The sequence below is a fragment of the Asterias amurensis genome, chromosome 4 (assembly GCF_032118995.1).
Source record: "Asterias amurensis chromosome 4, ASM3211899v1".
NCBI classification, from domain to species: domain Eukaryota; kingdom Metazoa; phylum Echinodermata; class Asteroidea; order Forcipulatida; family Asteriidae; genus Asterias; species Asterias amurensis.
The window spans coordinates 8,597,947-8,613,391 of record NC_092651.1 but is presented as its reverse complement, the minus strand read 5'-3'; the positions used below and the strand labels follow the sequence as shown (position 1 = coordinate 8,613,391).

The following is a 15,445-nucleotide window of genomic DNA, read 5'->3' as shown; positions in this document are numbered from 1 at the left end:
ACAGTGCTTTCAAAGTGGGCGGAGTTTCATGCTTGCCCGAGTTGTGTAGGAATAAACATAATATTTTCAAAAGTCAAGCTTGCTTTGTTTCCCCTACATTTATTTAATCCCTCTAAATAAAATCAGAGCCATACATGTATGACAGGCATGACTCATTTGTGAACACAGCCTTGGCAAGTTCCTACCCTCCAAGCTCATCTATATTATTTCATCTTAAGTGGAAACTTCATCTTCCAGACAGTTGAGCATTACAGTTATAACGTCAATAAGATTTGAACAAGATCGCGTCCTTCAAACCTAGATATTGGTTGGTCCGGGGTGTTGTTTTTACAAGCAATTGTTGATGCCACTCTTTCGCAGCATCCCCATTTCACACTTTGGAGAGATGTAACCCAGAAAATTGCTTGACCACTTTGTACGCTGTGCAGTCATTACATAGAACCAGTCATACACCTAAGGATATCACATGCATTTGGCTGGTAACCAGAACCTAGTTTCATAAAGCTTTGAAAAACAAAATATTCCGAACAACTCTGATTTTGCTTGTAAGTGCTAAGCCTGAGTAGCAAATTGTGATATTGATGTAGCACCTGATAAACTGTGTGCAGAATTTTGTATATGTTATTTAATGTTTATAAGGATTAGGTCTTATATCTCAAAATTCGCCCCACTCCTTGCAGTAATAAGACCTGGCGCTTTGTATCCTTTGGCAAAAGGCGCGTTATAAATACGGTTATTATTATTACAAAGGAAACCATTCACTTCTTCTGTCACAAGGCACCATCTAATTTCTGGGGACCATAGACCTTTCATCGGTCTATATTGAATTTGTGTCAGCACCTTTGGGCAGATTTTCACCGGTCTCCCTTTAAATACAATTTATCCATATTATTAATATACATCTCTAGAGTTTTGGAAGAGAAATGGCCAGAGTGTTTGCGGCTCACAAACAACTTAACACCTTCTTTGTCATTCACTCTCCGGCAGTGACATCAATCCAGTTGTTTTTTTCCCGTTTCGCTCTTTCCCCAATCATGTGCGAGGTTTTTCTCTCCCGCCCCTAGTGGCAACAAATTAAAGCGTCTTCAACACCGCCAAAGATGAAGCATGCATTTCTGAAATCTTTTTTTTTTTGGGGGGGGGGGGGGGTCGGATCGTAATAGAACCAGATCCCATTCCCTATGGGGATGGCGTATGCAAATGAGGCCAGAACCCATTCCCTACAGGGATGTTGCATTCAAATGAGCACTTGGCCAGTAGGATATCATGATGACACTGCTAATATTGGACCAGGCAGCGTCTACTTGAGGGGAACCATGCAGTATAGTTGGTACTTTGTTACTCCGGTTTCAAATCTCGATAGAGTTTTGTTACCTATCAGTCTGTCTGTTTTTTCCGTTGATGAATTTTACTTGCATAATGTGGCAGTTGCTTGTTTTGTAAATGTAAAGAAAGATGAAATATTAGCTTGCCGAGTGTAAATGAGATGACTGTTTTTATGTGCAAGTGTCTTTTTTAAAGACATGCACTGATAAACATGTTCGTAGGTCTACTATATAATATTAGAGCAGCACATGTTAGCTTGGTGTAATTACAGTGTGACTGTGTACTTATAATATCCAGAGATGCCAAGTTCAGAGGCCAGCTATGCATGAGATTTTTCAAAGCCCACCACCAAACAGTTATCATGTCAGAAATTAGCTGTCCTAAAAATAAGATATTGGATCTTAAGCAAATTTTAGAGGCAAGTTGTGAGATTACCAACTGGTTGACAAAGTTTGACAGTGTTAGTTTTACAGAAGTTTGTATCAGTTTTTGTAATCAAAGTCTGAGTTCAATTTTTCTCCTGAAGATGATGAGAGCATACTGAACGAAACGATGGGTTGTCAACCACCGGTTCTTTCCAGAACCAACACTACTCAAGAGAGATTTACGTGATGATACCACAAACCTCACCTATTTAACACAACTTTTTGTTGTATATGAAAGTTTGCCAAGTAAACGTATTTATAGGGCATTTTGAAGCTGCAACTGCAAGTAGCTAAAAAAAAAAGGTCAGAATAATCTGCCTGGAAGTGAGGCTGGTAATTAAGGAAAAGTACCGCCTAAAATTGCCGGCTGTGTTGTCACCGACTCTATGAAATTGGATACTACAGACATTTATGTACCGATCTGAAACTCAAGCTGCATCTCCAACAGAAATTAAATTAAACGTTTTATGACATGGCTATTAATCAAGGAAAGAAAAAAAAATAACCCAATTTGGTGACCTATATCCCACAGGGATCTTATAACGATGAGACTAATAGAGAGTTTGCTTGAATGATCGAAGCTGTTGACTGGATGGCGGCCATCGCCGATTGGTGCCGGGGTCTACTTCACTCCAAATATAGCTCCCTCATCATTAATCCGCTATCACAGGGCGCTGGGTGCTTGTCCAGCCTGGGGACTTGACCCCTTCAAGTCTTAAGATGCAGACAGCTTCTAATCAAAATGAAGTCTCCGAACTCGGTTTTAAAGGGTGTATGAGGATGAATCTTTTGATGTTGGGGATTTTATTCTTCAATGGCAAAGAGAAGCCAACTATAGAGCAGTAGGATGTTAACTACAGAGCAAAGATATGGCAACTATAGAGCTGAACATTTACACTGAATGGCCTACGGCCAGTGATTTTAGCTTTGGGCCAGTAAATGAAGTCTCCAAACTCGCAGTTATCAAGAATCTACAAGAAGTTGAATCTTTTGATGTTGGCGATTTCTTTCTTCACTGCCACAGAGAAACCAACTATATAGCAAGGAGTTGCCAACTTAAGAGCTTGAAATATACACTGGATTGCCTACGGCCAGTGATTTTAGCTTTGGGCCAGTAAATGAAGTCTCCAAACTCGCACAGTTTATCAAGAGTCTATAAGAAGTTGAATCTTTTTGATCTTGGGGATTTCTTTCCTCACTGCCACAGAGAAACCGACTATATAGCAAGGAGTTGCCACCTTAAGAGCTTGAAATCTACACTGGATGGCCTAAGGCCAGTGATTTTAGCTTTGGGCCAGTAAATGAAGTTTCCACACTCGCACAGATATCAAGAGTCTATTAGGATGAATTTTTTTATGTTTGGATTTCTTTCTTCATTGGCAAAGACTATGCTAATTATGACACAGGAAATTTATGCTAGACAGCTGGCCCGAGGCCAGTGATTTTAGCCTTGAGTCAGTTAATGGCGTCTATGAACTCGAATAGTTTTAAAAAGGGTCTAGCTTCATTTATGTATGGATCATGTAATCTTGAATTGTTATGATGAACCCTTTAAAGACCATTAATTTATATACGCCTGAACGTTGCTAATCTTGTTGGTTTTTGTTCTTAATATTTTTGGGGGAAATTTCCAGGAAACTTTAACAAGAAATTTATGGAATTTCAGAAATTCCTTCTGATATCTCTGGAATATTGGAAAATGTCAGTTCGGTGCATTACCTTGTCTTTGACCTCTTGCTCTTGTTTGAGCATAAGTAGGTAAAATCTTGCCGCTGCTATGGGCTCTTAAGGATTAGAGCTTTTATATTTATTTCATACCGTGTGAATACCCCTTTCACTTTGCTCTAATATCTCCCCTCATTTTCAGCCGTCACCTTCAGTGGCCTTTAATAATGCTTTTTGATGAGCACTCCTTTTAAGTGTTGGAAATTCAAAATCACTTTTTCCGAGAATGACAAATTCCTTATAATGGAGTGCAACTTCATTTTGACCCATCCACCCACAATTTTGAATTCTTTTTACCATTGACTATTCTGAATAACCCCTTAACTGTTCATGCAAAAGCTTTTTTTACAAGTTTCAACTCTTAAAAATCAAAACCTGTTGTGCTCCCGTAATCATACCAGTCAAGAATTTTGTCCTTGTACAACTGTATATCTCAAAATGATTTTGCTTCCTAAACGATCCCACCGGAATCCCACTGGAATCCCACCAGGAGGATCCCACCAGGAGTCCCTGCTGCTACTATGCCAATGATGCGCCCTTGCAATAACCACAGTTTGGTGTCATGTGTGCAGTACGTGCAGAGCTTTCAGTTGAGTCCTCTCTCTTTACTTGTACTGTAATAGTAGTCGTGAGGAAGATTGGGATATGCCTTTTAATGAGGTAGCTGTCACTGAGCGAAGGACGTGAGATTGAATATATTGAAGACATCTTGGAAATATTTTTTGTCTTGGATTATGTACATATTGATGTACATGTTGCAATATGGTTTGAAATGGCTGAAGGAAGTGTTGGGAATCTGTGAGTAGATAAGTACTGTATATTTTTAGTTCTTTATATCATATTGCTAGTGTACTTTGTATTTTGAATTTGTAGAGTAAAACGTTTTGGAGGAGTTAGATTTGGAGCAGATGACTGTTGTCTTAACAAGATCTGTAGGACTGCCTAAATTATCTTATTGTTAGGGGAACATTGTTGAGAGCCAAAAAACACAAACCACAAAGCAGAAATGAGTTTGGGACTTGAGAATGCACTATTTATTTATAAGCAGAACCTCTTTAGTCGGTGCTCTTTGTAGCAAGGGTTGACTGTATGGTGTCATTACTCATTATCATTGTTAGTATTATCATTTCAACATTTAATTGCTTAAAGACACTGGACACTATTGGTAATTGTCAAAGACCAGTCTTTTCACTTGGTATATCTCAACATATGCATAAAATAACAAACCTGTGAAAATTTGAGCTTTATTGGTTGTCGGAGTTGCGAGATAACTATGAAAGAAAAGAACACCCTTGTCACACGAAGTTGTGTGCTTTCAGATGCTTGATTTCAAGACCTCAAATTTTAAACTTGAGGTCTCGAAATCAAATTCGTGGAAAATTACTTCTTTCTCACGTTACTTCAGAGGGAACCGTTTCTCACAATGTTTTATACCTTCAACTTATCCCCATTACTCGTTACCAAGACAGGTTTTATGCTAATCAATATTTTGAGTAATTACCAATAGTGTCCACTGCCTTTAAGTTAAATGTGCAACTAAAATATGTTCGAACCTTCCTGGGAAGCAGACAAAATTACCTGAAAAACTATCGGAAAATTTGTATGTGTACTGTATTCTGGCAGATGGCTGTTGGTATATGTATGTATGTATGTAAGTGGATACATCATACATGGTGCCCACTGGTTGCATGCTTAGGGCCCAAGGTTATGAGGTTGTTAAGCTTAAAATACTGCTTGGCAAATGTCTTTTGCTATGCAAAAAATGATAGGGCACCAATTGCAACAATGTAAACCTGATGAAAATTTGGCTGATAACCAGTGCTTGGAAAATGTTTATTTTTACAGGCTTAATGAAAATGGAGGGTAACAAGTGACATATTTTTTTCATAACTTCAGTACTTTTAAAGTGAAACCTTTCTCAAAATGCTTCATTGTATCGGAAGCTGGGCTTCTAACAAGAAGGTTTTTATTGCCATTCATTTTAAGAGTGATTACCAACTGTAAACCTTCCCTTTAAACTTTCATCTGTGTATGATGACTTTGTCACATCATGATAAAGCTGTCTTCTTGAAATCGATGTCCGACTGTCAAGACTCATGTTTTGAAGGCCGGATTTCTTCAAAAAATAATTATTACCTACATGTGAGATCTTGCCTTGGATCGGTCGAGTTGGTCTTTGAAAAGCGTTTGTAACCGTTTTTTATGAAATGCATATGGGTAGAAAGATGTTGTAAAAGTAGAATACAATGATCCACACAAACATGCCTCGAAATTGCATGGTTTTCCTTTTACCTCGTGGACTAACACGTCGGCCATTTATGGGGGTCAAAATTTTGACTCCCATAAATGGCCGACCATGTTAGTTCGCACAGTTAAAGGAAAACCACGCAATTTCGAGGCAAACTTGTGTGGATCATTGTATTCTACTTTTAAAACATCTTTCCAACCATATGCATTTTATAAAAAACTGTTACAAACGCTTTTGTTTTGACCAACTCGTCCGATCCAAGGCAACGTGTTCCTTTAATTGAAGGAAGGATACATATATGAGGTAGTAATATAAGGTAGTGTCAGACAAATCACTACGTATTCCAGCTTCAAAACCCATTTGAAAACTTATTGTGCTTAACTATATTCTTTGCAACCTGGCTTCGGCATCTCTCCTGCGCAAGGAGTGTCTTTTATAGATTGCCATTATTATTATTATTATTATGTTCTACATCTGAAGAGGTTTTTTTCCTAAGACAAGAGGGTGTTTGGGTGTCTTTTTGACATCCCAGTCACCCCTACTTGTGTTTACTGAACTGCAACTAGATTTTTTAAAATTGAAATTTGGGAATGATAACCGCTTGCTAACCGACTCCGACATAAATGGAAACAAGCTAGCTTCAAATAAATGGAGGAGGTTGGTTCAAGTCACACCTCAGTCAATTTGTCTTTGTTCGAATCAGAAATGTGAATACATTTTATTTCAGTTTGGTCTGCAACATTTAAAGTGAAATAAACCAAATTTCCCTTTTTATTTTTACTTTTAAAATTTTGCAAATAGAATTGTTTCATTTCTAGATATTACACCTGGGCTCATGTATTTCCTTGAGTCTGGTATGAATAATTAAATGGCTGCTTTGGTTCCCCCCTTTCAATTCCAATCTTACAGTTCAATGCTCTCCCTTAATAGTGACCGGCCTAGCCAAATGCCAGTTCAAATTCTCTCCATGTCATCCAACTGGCCGGTTGAATCGATTTGCAAACTGACAAATGTCAAGCTGTTCACCATAAAATACTTTCTCCAGAGATTCTTGAACATATTGAATGGAGACTTATCAACGTTAGTCTATAGTTACTCTACATAATTATAAGCATACAAACGTACTTGGTAACGAGCAATAGAGAGCTGTTGAGAGTATAAAACATTGTGAGAAACGGCTTCCTGTGAAGTACATGTACCATGGTTTTTGAGAAAGAGGTAATTTCTCACTCAAATACTGAAAGACTTCAGACCTGAAGCCTTTTATAGGCATCTGAAAGCACACACGTTTGTGTAACAATTAGGTTTTTTTCTTTTGATGATATTCTTCGATGAGCAATTGAGTCAAAATTTTCCCACACAGGTTTGTTTTTATGCATATGGACATTAAATCAAAGTTAAGGGCAAATCATACAGAACCTTTGGAAGAAAGTATAGCAATGGAATTTCACTTTAAATTTGAGAAACCAGACCTAACAGACATTGAACTTCTCTTTTGAAGGGCACATCAATTTCCCTCTGGTAAGGGGCACAAATGTAAGGAAAATGTTAATTTGTGGAACTTTGAAAGGGCACCGCAGCAAAAATTGTCAAAGACCAGTCTTCTCACTTGGTGTATCTCAACAATATGCATAAAATAACAAACCTGTGAAAATTTGAATTCAAATGGTCATCAAAGTTGCGAGAGAACAATGAAAGAAAACCACCCTTGTCACACAAGTTGTGTGCTTTCAGATGCTTGAATTTGAGACCTCAAAATTTGAGACCTTAGTTGAGGTCTCAAATTCAATTCAAATATTTTGATGAGAAATTACTTCTTTCTCAAAAACTACGATACTTCAGAGGGAGCCATTTCACACTTTTTTATGCTAAAAACAGCTCTCATTGCCTGTTCCCAAGTAAGTTTTTATGCTAACAATTATGTTGAGTAATTACCAATAGTGTCTACTGCCTTAAACCCAGGAAGGGTTATATCGGATGTGAGCTTAGCGCGCTGTAAACCAAAACGAAAGAGAAGTAGGTGTGGTGACCAAGAAGAAGGGAATTGACAGCTGCCTTTTTTTTTTTTTTTAATCTGACCTATTTTTTAGATGCAGTTTAACTGTTGAAGACCCACAAAATGCAGTTGATTACAGCTTTGATGGGGTCGCTGTACAATTATACACCTTTGTGAACAATGAATGGTAGTCCTACACTAAATTTAATCATTGAGGACGGAAATTATGCCGCAGCTATTACATGCGCTCTGTCGGGGCTGGGTGAAAAACACGATATGGTTGTGCAGAAAGAATAAATAAACCTTCAAACAGTAGAGGGCCATGTTCTTTTGCCCAAGGAAGGTTTGAAGTTCTCAAGCTAGTTTCTAATCAGTTATAAATCCTTTAGAGACGACACCGGCTGGAAATGGCTTGTACCAAAATGCCCATAGCGGCCACAAAAAGGTAGAAAGTTAAGGCCGTAACCTGAACTTGCCCTTTTTCAATGCAATACACACCTGTGAGGGCGCTACAGGTTTGGTTGTTGGAACCACTCATTTGTATTAGTGCTATAAGTGTAGATGTGTAAAGAAAAAAACTATGTGAAAATTTCATTTCAAAAGGTGCTCTCATTTTTGAGATATCGCCGAAAATCCGGAGTGATTATGTCCATGCAGGAAGAATAATTCCTATTCTCAGATTCAAATTTTGGGGAATACAGATTTATATATTTTGACATAACCTTTCGAAGTGAAATGCTTCTCAAAATCGAAAGCTGCTTTATGCTTCTTTCTAATTTTCGTTATTGCCAATAATTTAGGAGTGCTTACCAAGCATCCTCTCCCTTTAAAGTAGATCTACAGCTCACGCTACACATCCTATCTTAATATTGCATGTGGAGAGGGAATTTGTCTCCTCAGCGGGCTTGGTGTTAAATCGACACGATGAGAAATTGTCACTGTGGCATTCACAGTCTTTCAGGGTGAACCATCAATCATTCAGAGTTGTGAGTGTTGATGACATTATACATTATTTGTCTCGGGGAAAAGTGAACTCATTGCGATTCTCTAGTTTTTAGAACCACCCTGTGAAAATTAAAGTTAGTGATCACATAAAAAGGTATTAGACAGGATTTATAAGGATGGAATTTTTGGGGGTAAATTACTGATAATAAATGAAGTTCACACAAGAACAAGTTTTTTTCGCTGTGAAATACATGTATTTCCCTCTGAAATGAAGCGTTAATGAAAAAAACATTATTTGAAAATACAACAATGATTTCGGTTTTATTTTTTCAACCAAAATTAAGGAATAACAAGCTAACTTCAAAAGTTGCATTCCAAGCCAGTGATTATGTTGGGGTCTCCTAGTACTGTTTTCTCAACTTTGTCAGTATTAAAAACAAGCAAAAATTTCCGGAGGATTGGCTGGTACAAAGTTTACTTTAAAGAGTAAACTTTCAGACTGAAACCAACCACTTCTCTCCACCCATCCACCCTTACCCTTAATAATAATAACGGGTGTTTCTAAGCTCTTCAGATTATTACCCGTGGTCGCTTGGCCTTAATTCACTCCTTAAACCATCTCAGCTCCCTGGGGAGTATACAGCCTCGTGCAACAAATGCGCTACTCGGCTAAATCAATCACAAGAACCATCTCTGCCCTCACAGGTCCCGATTTTACCCCTGGGTGGAGAGAAGCAATAATAGTTAAGTGTCTTGCTCAGGGACACAAGTGTCACGACCGGGATTCGAACCCACACTCTGCTGAACAGAATCAGCAGAGCTTGAATTCGGTGCTCTTAACCGCTCGGCTACGACACCCCATCTGTGATAATTAACAATCCTCCACCTCTGTCTGTAAAGAAACTGTGTGTGGTTGTAGATTAATAAGGTATGCATCTAGGATAAATAAATAAACTGGTGTTCGTTCTGAACCTGGCAGAAATACTAGTTTGTTATTTTTACCATCATTGTTAATTATTAAAGGAATAAAACTATATTTGTTGCAAATATGGGACAGGAGCGTGTCACGTGAATTGAAATTCACAATTGGTTGCAAACTGGTTTGAAGTATAAACTGTGTCAATAAACAAAGTTGAACACGTACATCAACAGTCTTTGTTGATTTTCAGATATGCAATTCCAATATGTGCTTCAGTATGTCAATCTATGTTCACTCATTATTTGTTTGTACAACTTGAACTAAACATTTCTGCACTGTTGAGGGCGCTTTATACCCTGATGAACATTTTTCTGCCTGGAGATTTGTTTTATTTGCGTACGGGTGCAATCCCCACTAAATAGGAAAAAACACAGGGTTGGCCTCATTAACATTTTGTAGGCCCTAAAATTTTTCTATTTTAGACAGATTTGAGAGTCCAAGTAAAGGGATACAGTGTGAACATTTTGCCCAATTGTGACTTTGGGGGTTTGATTGTTGACTTCCAACTTGAAGTATTTTGGATGACATAGGCCCTGAATGGTCCTATCTGCCGAGAGGTGCAGGGAAATTGTTACAGTTTGGTACTCGGCATTTTGAAAATTGCACCGGAGAAGGGTTGTTTCTAATTTGAGGAAGAACAACTCTTGAAAAGTTCAAGAGTCATGAATAATTTCCCTACTACTGAATAGAGCTATGAGACTACTAAACAAAAAATTGTTTAATTTTGAATATTAAGCATTTGCAGCAATGTATGCTATGGGAATTTCATTTGTTGGGGTGCACCCTATAGATCATTCTTTTGACACCACAGCCTGTGTTTTTGCCAATTGAGGTTGAGAAAATATAAAAAGCCACAAATGCAAAAAAACAAAAACAAAAAAACAGATAGCCATGATTTTTAACAATGTTACCTTTTCCACTCTTGCCCAAGTATTTTGCCGACTGGAGTGGCCCTCAATAGCATCATTATTGGGTAATTTCAAGATATGCTTCACGAAAACTAGTCAATTCCAAAGAATGTACTATATGTCCAAAAACAATGCCCTGTACCATCTTTGAGAACTGTGTACAATTTCAGCCACGCTTATGTTTATGCTCACCCAGCAGGAATATTTTGCACTTAAGCTCGGCGCACGCCTCCCGCTCAGTGTGCATTCCAGAAAATTTAAAGAAATTTGTCATCCAAGAAAGAGTACCCTGCAATGCCCACCCCTTGGTCAACCCATATCCAGTAGCATTCATTCTAATCACATTAACAATCTCCCCATTCTTCCCATTGCAGTTGATCGCAACCATTAACCCAGATCACATGTAGCCGGGGAAGTAGGAGAGGGAAGGAAACAAGAAGAAGAACAAAACTCCAAGCGAGACGGCGTTGTTGTGTCGGAGCGCCAAAGAGTGAGCAAGCTAACAACAATCATGGATTTACCAATGGGAATTCATGACCTGTTTGTGCAGATTTCACACGGAGACTCTGCAGCTGCACTTCCGTTGATACAGAGACTGCGCAACGTGGACTGCAGGGATGAGGTATGTTAGAAACCCTGTCTTCTCATTTCAGTGCATTTTCACTCTCTCCAACTTCCGTTTGACAACTTCCTTCCTCTTATTTTCGTTGCCGTGTTTGACTTTTTGAGTGAGCGGCTAGGCTTAGGCTACTGTGTCGTAGATCAGGACTCAATGTCAAAGTGTTACTAGGGGACAGGCCGTCACCTTCTACATCAGTACTGTGGACGCTACCTGAGGGTTTGGGGTGGGTGGTATAGGGTTAAGGGTGGATGGTATAGGGGTTTGGTGTGGGTTGTAAAGTGATGGCAAGAGGCGTTTTTGAATATCATCTGAACACCCAGACAGTTGTCATTTTAGCAACCTTTTTTTATCTGTCGTGATTTAGCAGATCTTTGGGGCCATGCACCCACTTTTAAACAAAACTAGCTATTTCTGTGCCCACCTCCCCATTTTCCACCAAGCTTTTTGAAATTTGTTCTTAAAATAATTGATACATGGGGGCACTTTTGGGCCACATGGAAGTGATGCCCTCACCCCCCCCCCCCCATTACGCGTTCCACTGTTGCGGAGAAGAGTATTTTAATTATAAATATTTGTAAGTCATAGAAAATTTGAGTCCCGCACATTCACATAAGAAGAAAAATTATTTGAGAAATCAATTTGTCGTTTGATTCCTGCAGAGTAGTTTCAAGGGTTTCAAGGGTACTGTAGTTCAGTTGACTCTCTTTTTGAATATGGGATCGTTAGGACTGGCAAAATTACCTTAATATTACAGGAACGTTGTTATATGAGGACACCAAAACAAAGGAACTCAGAAATCCTTGCATCACAAATGGCAAACAGCGTCAGTGATTGTTGGCCTCACAAATAATTGATACGCTTTCACCTGGAAGTTTGGACTGAGCTCATCTATTGTGTTTTCAAAATTATTTTATTTGCTGTTTTGTCAAGTAAAAGAGTACAAAATATTCTCATGTATTACATGAGTTCTACTGTACTGGAATGTAGATGTTGTTTGAATATAGTTGGAACCATTGTCCGACATCCTTCTTGTTCCAATTCCTCCAGAGGACTGAACAAACTGCTTTCACTTCTGTGGTATAATGACTTCATAATTACATTTACAGCACTTTGCCTCCTTACAGTTCAAATATTGAACTCCTCTGATACCCTGTATATTAAGTTGCCGATAGAAGGATCAGAAACTCACAACACTTGCCGTTGTGTTTAAATATTTGGGTTACTCCTTAAGTAACATTAGTCTTTGTACTAAATCCAATTGTAGCATGTTTCTAACAGAGGAGTTTTGATTTGGGGAAATCTTTTTGTGGTTGGGGGGGGGGGGGGGTGTAGATGTGGAACTCGGAAGCAGCGTCCATTGATTGTCTTGATCGCACTTAAAACTAAGAAGTAGAACTACTCCAAAAGCATATATCATTGTCTCATATTTCACGATCAAGCAGGAACTAAGGCTTAACTGCGTGCAGTAATGTTTGCAGACTTGGCCCAATATACACAAATGTATCAAAAGTGACACACAATCCAAACAGAGAGGGTTGAAACCACATCCAACGTGGTGATAGAATCGATCTCTCTCTTGCCTCCCTGAGGATCCAGGAAGACAGATGTTGTCGGCAGCTGGGACCAATTGCATCAAGCCGATAAGTAGAGAATCTTCTTGTGCCAGTAAAGCATTAGACAGTTTACTGGGCGTACAATAATCTTGTGGAGTAGGAAGTTTAAGGTTTATAAGAACTATAGTCTTGCCAACAGCTTCTTGTAAAACAACACAGAGGTTTTTGCGAAGTTTTGTAGTAGTGGGCGAGTTGTTTTATTTGTGTTAAGGCGGGAAGGTGGTCCAGTTTATATACATCATGTATTCTTGCAAAAAATAGTTAATGGCCTGACAATTTTGACCCTAGTAACGTCTTTCTGAAAGTAAATGACTCGAGAAAGACTCCGCTAGGGTCGAAACGTCAGGCCATTAACTATTTGAGGGGTTTATTTGGTTGGTGAGCAGTTTGTAACAGCTAAAATTCAATTTTCTCTTCTGGTAATCTTTGTTACAAAAGATTGGTCTTCACATATTTGTTTATGTTGATTTTAAACAAAAAGTTCACCACTGTAAAAAGACTGGTAATACATGCATTGAATAATGCACTTAAAATAACCCATGGCACATTAAGTAACCTATTTTTACAAAAAGGTTGACTGTGTACATTCTAGGGCTTTTCTGGCAGGCAAGATACTAGAGGAAATTTAACATTGTGTGTCATAATGTCTACATACATGTAAGTTCAAGAGTTATGAAAACTACAGCTGAATAAGATTTGAGATGTGCCCCCATTTCCTAAATTTTGTAAAAATAACTTGATGCAATCTCCATGAAAAAATATATAAGATTTGATGTTTCCTGGCGCTCTGTGGCTCTTTTGTAAACATGGATGTCTCTGGTCACATTTTTTTTTTTCAGGGTTAAGTGTTCGCTGTGGTTTTGCTGTGGTTGAACTGCAGTTTGCGCCACAGCACATTGTAAACTCTTAGTGTACATATGCAAGGTACTGAGTCTCATTACTCAAAACAGATTAGATAGCTCTGCATATCTGCCGCCAAAATGAGTGGTTTGAGCCGCCCGGCGGGTGTGACAATCATGTACTCTCACCTTAACTACGGATTAAATGTAGCCATCATAATCTCAGATGGTGTGTCACGGAATTGCCCTCTAGTTAGTGTCCATGAATGTCCCATGACAGTTTGCCAATTAAAATGACGGGTAATAAATCATAAACGAGTGTGGATCTGTCTATCAATGTTGGAGGGACGAATCGCACGATGTTCACCTTCTACCACCTGAAGCAGAAAACAGCCCCACCTTAAGGAGGCTATATCATGAGCTTTAGCCATAATACAGCTAATTACCTCCATGCCCTTTTACCGACTCAAACATCCGAAAAGGTTTCTCTTGTTCCTGTATTGATTACTCATTTGAAGGGGTAACTATCTTGCCTGAAATACGCCAAAGTTCAATCGATTGTTTCTCGTGGTTCAATGATTTGATTTCCAAGTTCGCTGTTAAAGGTACGTGTGGGTCTGTTCACACCTCAGGGGCTTTGTCAGGTGTCCATAATCCCCGCAGAAGACATGGCATGAGAAAAGGGCGCTGTAAAGTGTGCCAACTCATCAGATTGCACCAGCCTATAAGTCTTGAATGTATTTACCTCTTTTCGCAGACTGGCGACCCTATTTGCAAAGAAGTTGAATAGTATACTCATAGTGTGCGAACCTCTTTTGGGGTCACCTTGAGTCTAATGAAAATCTCTCTGTGGATTTCATAATTTTATAATAAAGGTAATAATGGGCATTGCGGCGCAACATGTTTAAAGACACTAACATGGTTAAAGGCACCGGACACCTTTGGTAATTGTCAAAGACCAGTCTTCTCACTTGGTGTATCTCAACATGCATAAAATAACAAACCTGTGAACATTTGAACTCAATTTGTCGTCGATGTTGCAAGATAATAATAGTTGAAGAAAAAAACACCCTTGTAGCACAAGTTGTGTGCTTCCAGATGCCTTGAATTTGAGACCTCATTTGAGGTCTCAAATTCAATTCAAATATTTTAGTGAGTTACTTCTTTCTAAAAAACTATGTTACTTCAGATGGAGCCGTTTCTCACAATGTTTTATACCATCAACAGCTCTCCATTGCTTGTTACCAAGTAAGTTTTATAATAATAACAATAAACAATTCTTATATAGCGCATTTCACAATAACTGTATTAATGCGCTTTGCATTGGTGCCCTGTCATAGGGCCAATAAACATCTCTTTTAATGTTTCTCAGCTCCCTTGGGAGTATACAACCTGGGCAACAGTTTTTATCGCTCCAAAGGCTTTTTCATTCACAACATCAACCTCTATCCTCGCAGGTACCCATATATACCCCTGGATGAAGAGAAGCAATTATAGTAAAGTATCTTGTTCAAGGACACAAGTGTCACGACCGGGATTCGAACCCACACTCTGGTGACTTAGCACCAGAACTTGAATTCGATGCTCTTAACCACTTGGCCATGACACTCTACAAATTGAATAACAATTTATGATAACAATTATTTTAAGTAATTAACAATAGTATCCAGTGCCTTTGAAATTACATTTTGTTTTCAAACTGTCGTTTCAGAGTCTGTTTGCAATGTTTTGTTTTATTCTATTTTATTTTATTTAGTCAAGTCACTCAAAGTGGTTAGGCTGGTTAGTTCAGTGTTGAAAATCATCGCTATTTTGAAAT

General features: G+C 38.6%; 1 protein-coding gene across 2 annotated transcripts in view; it reads left to right on the top strand.

Moving 5' to 3' along the window:
* LOC139935755 (uncharacterized) overlaps positions 1–15,445 on the top strand; it is a 190,450-nt gene that overhangs the window by 58,018 nt on the left and 116,987 nt on the right. For both annotated transcript variants that reach the window (XM_071930320.1, XM_071930319.1), the window contains exon 3: positions 10,927–11,174. In XM_071930320.1, the coding sequence (XP_071786421.1) occupies positions 11,064–11,174 (111 nt within the window). In that variant the 5' untranslated portion in view covers positions 10,927–11,063. The remainder of the gene's footprint in view (positions 1–10,926; positions 11,175–15,445) is intronic.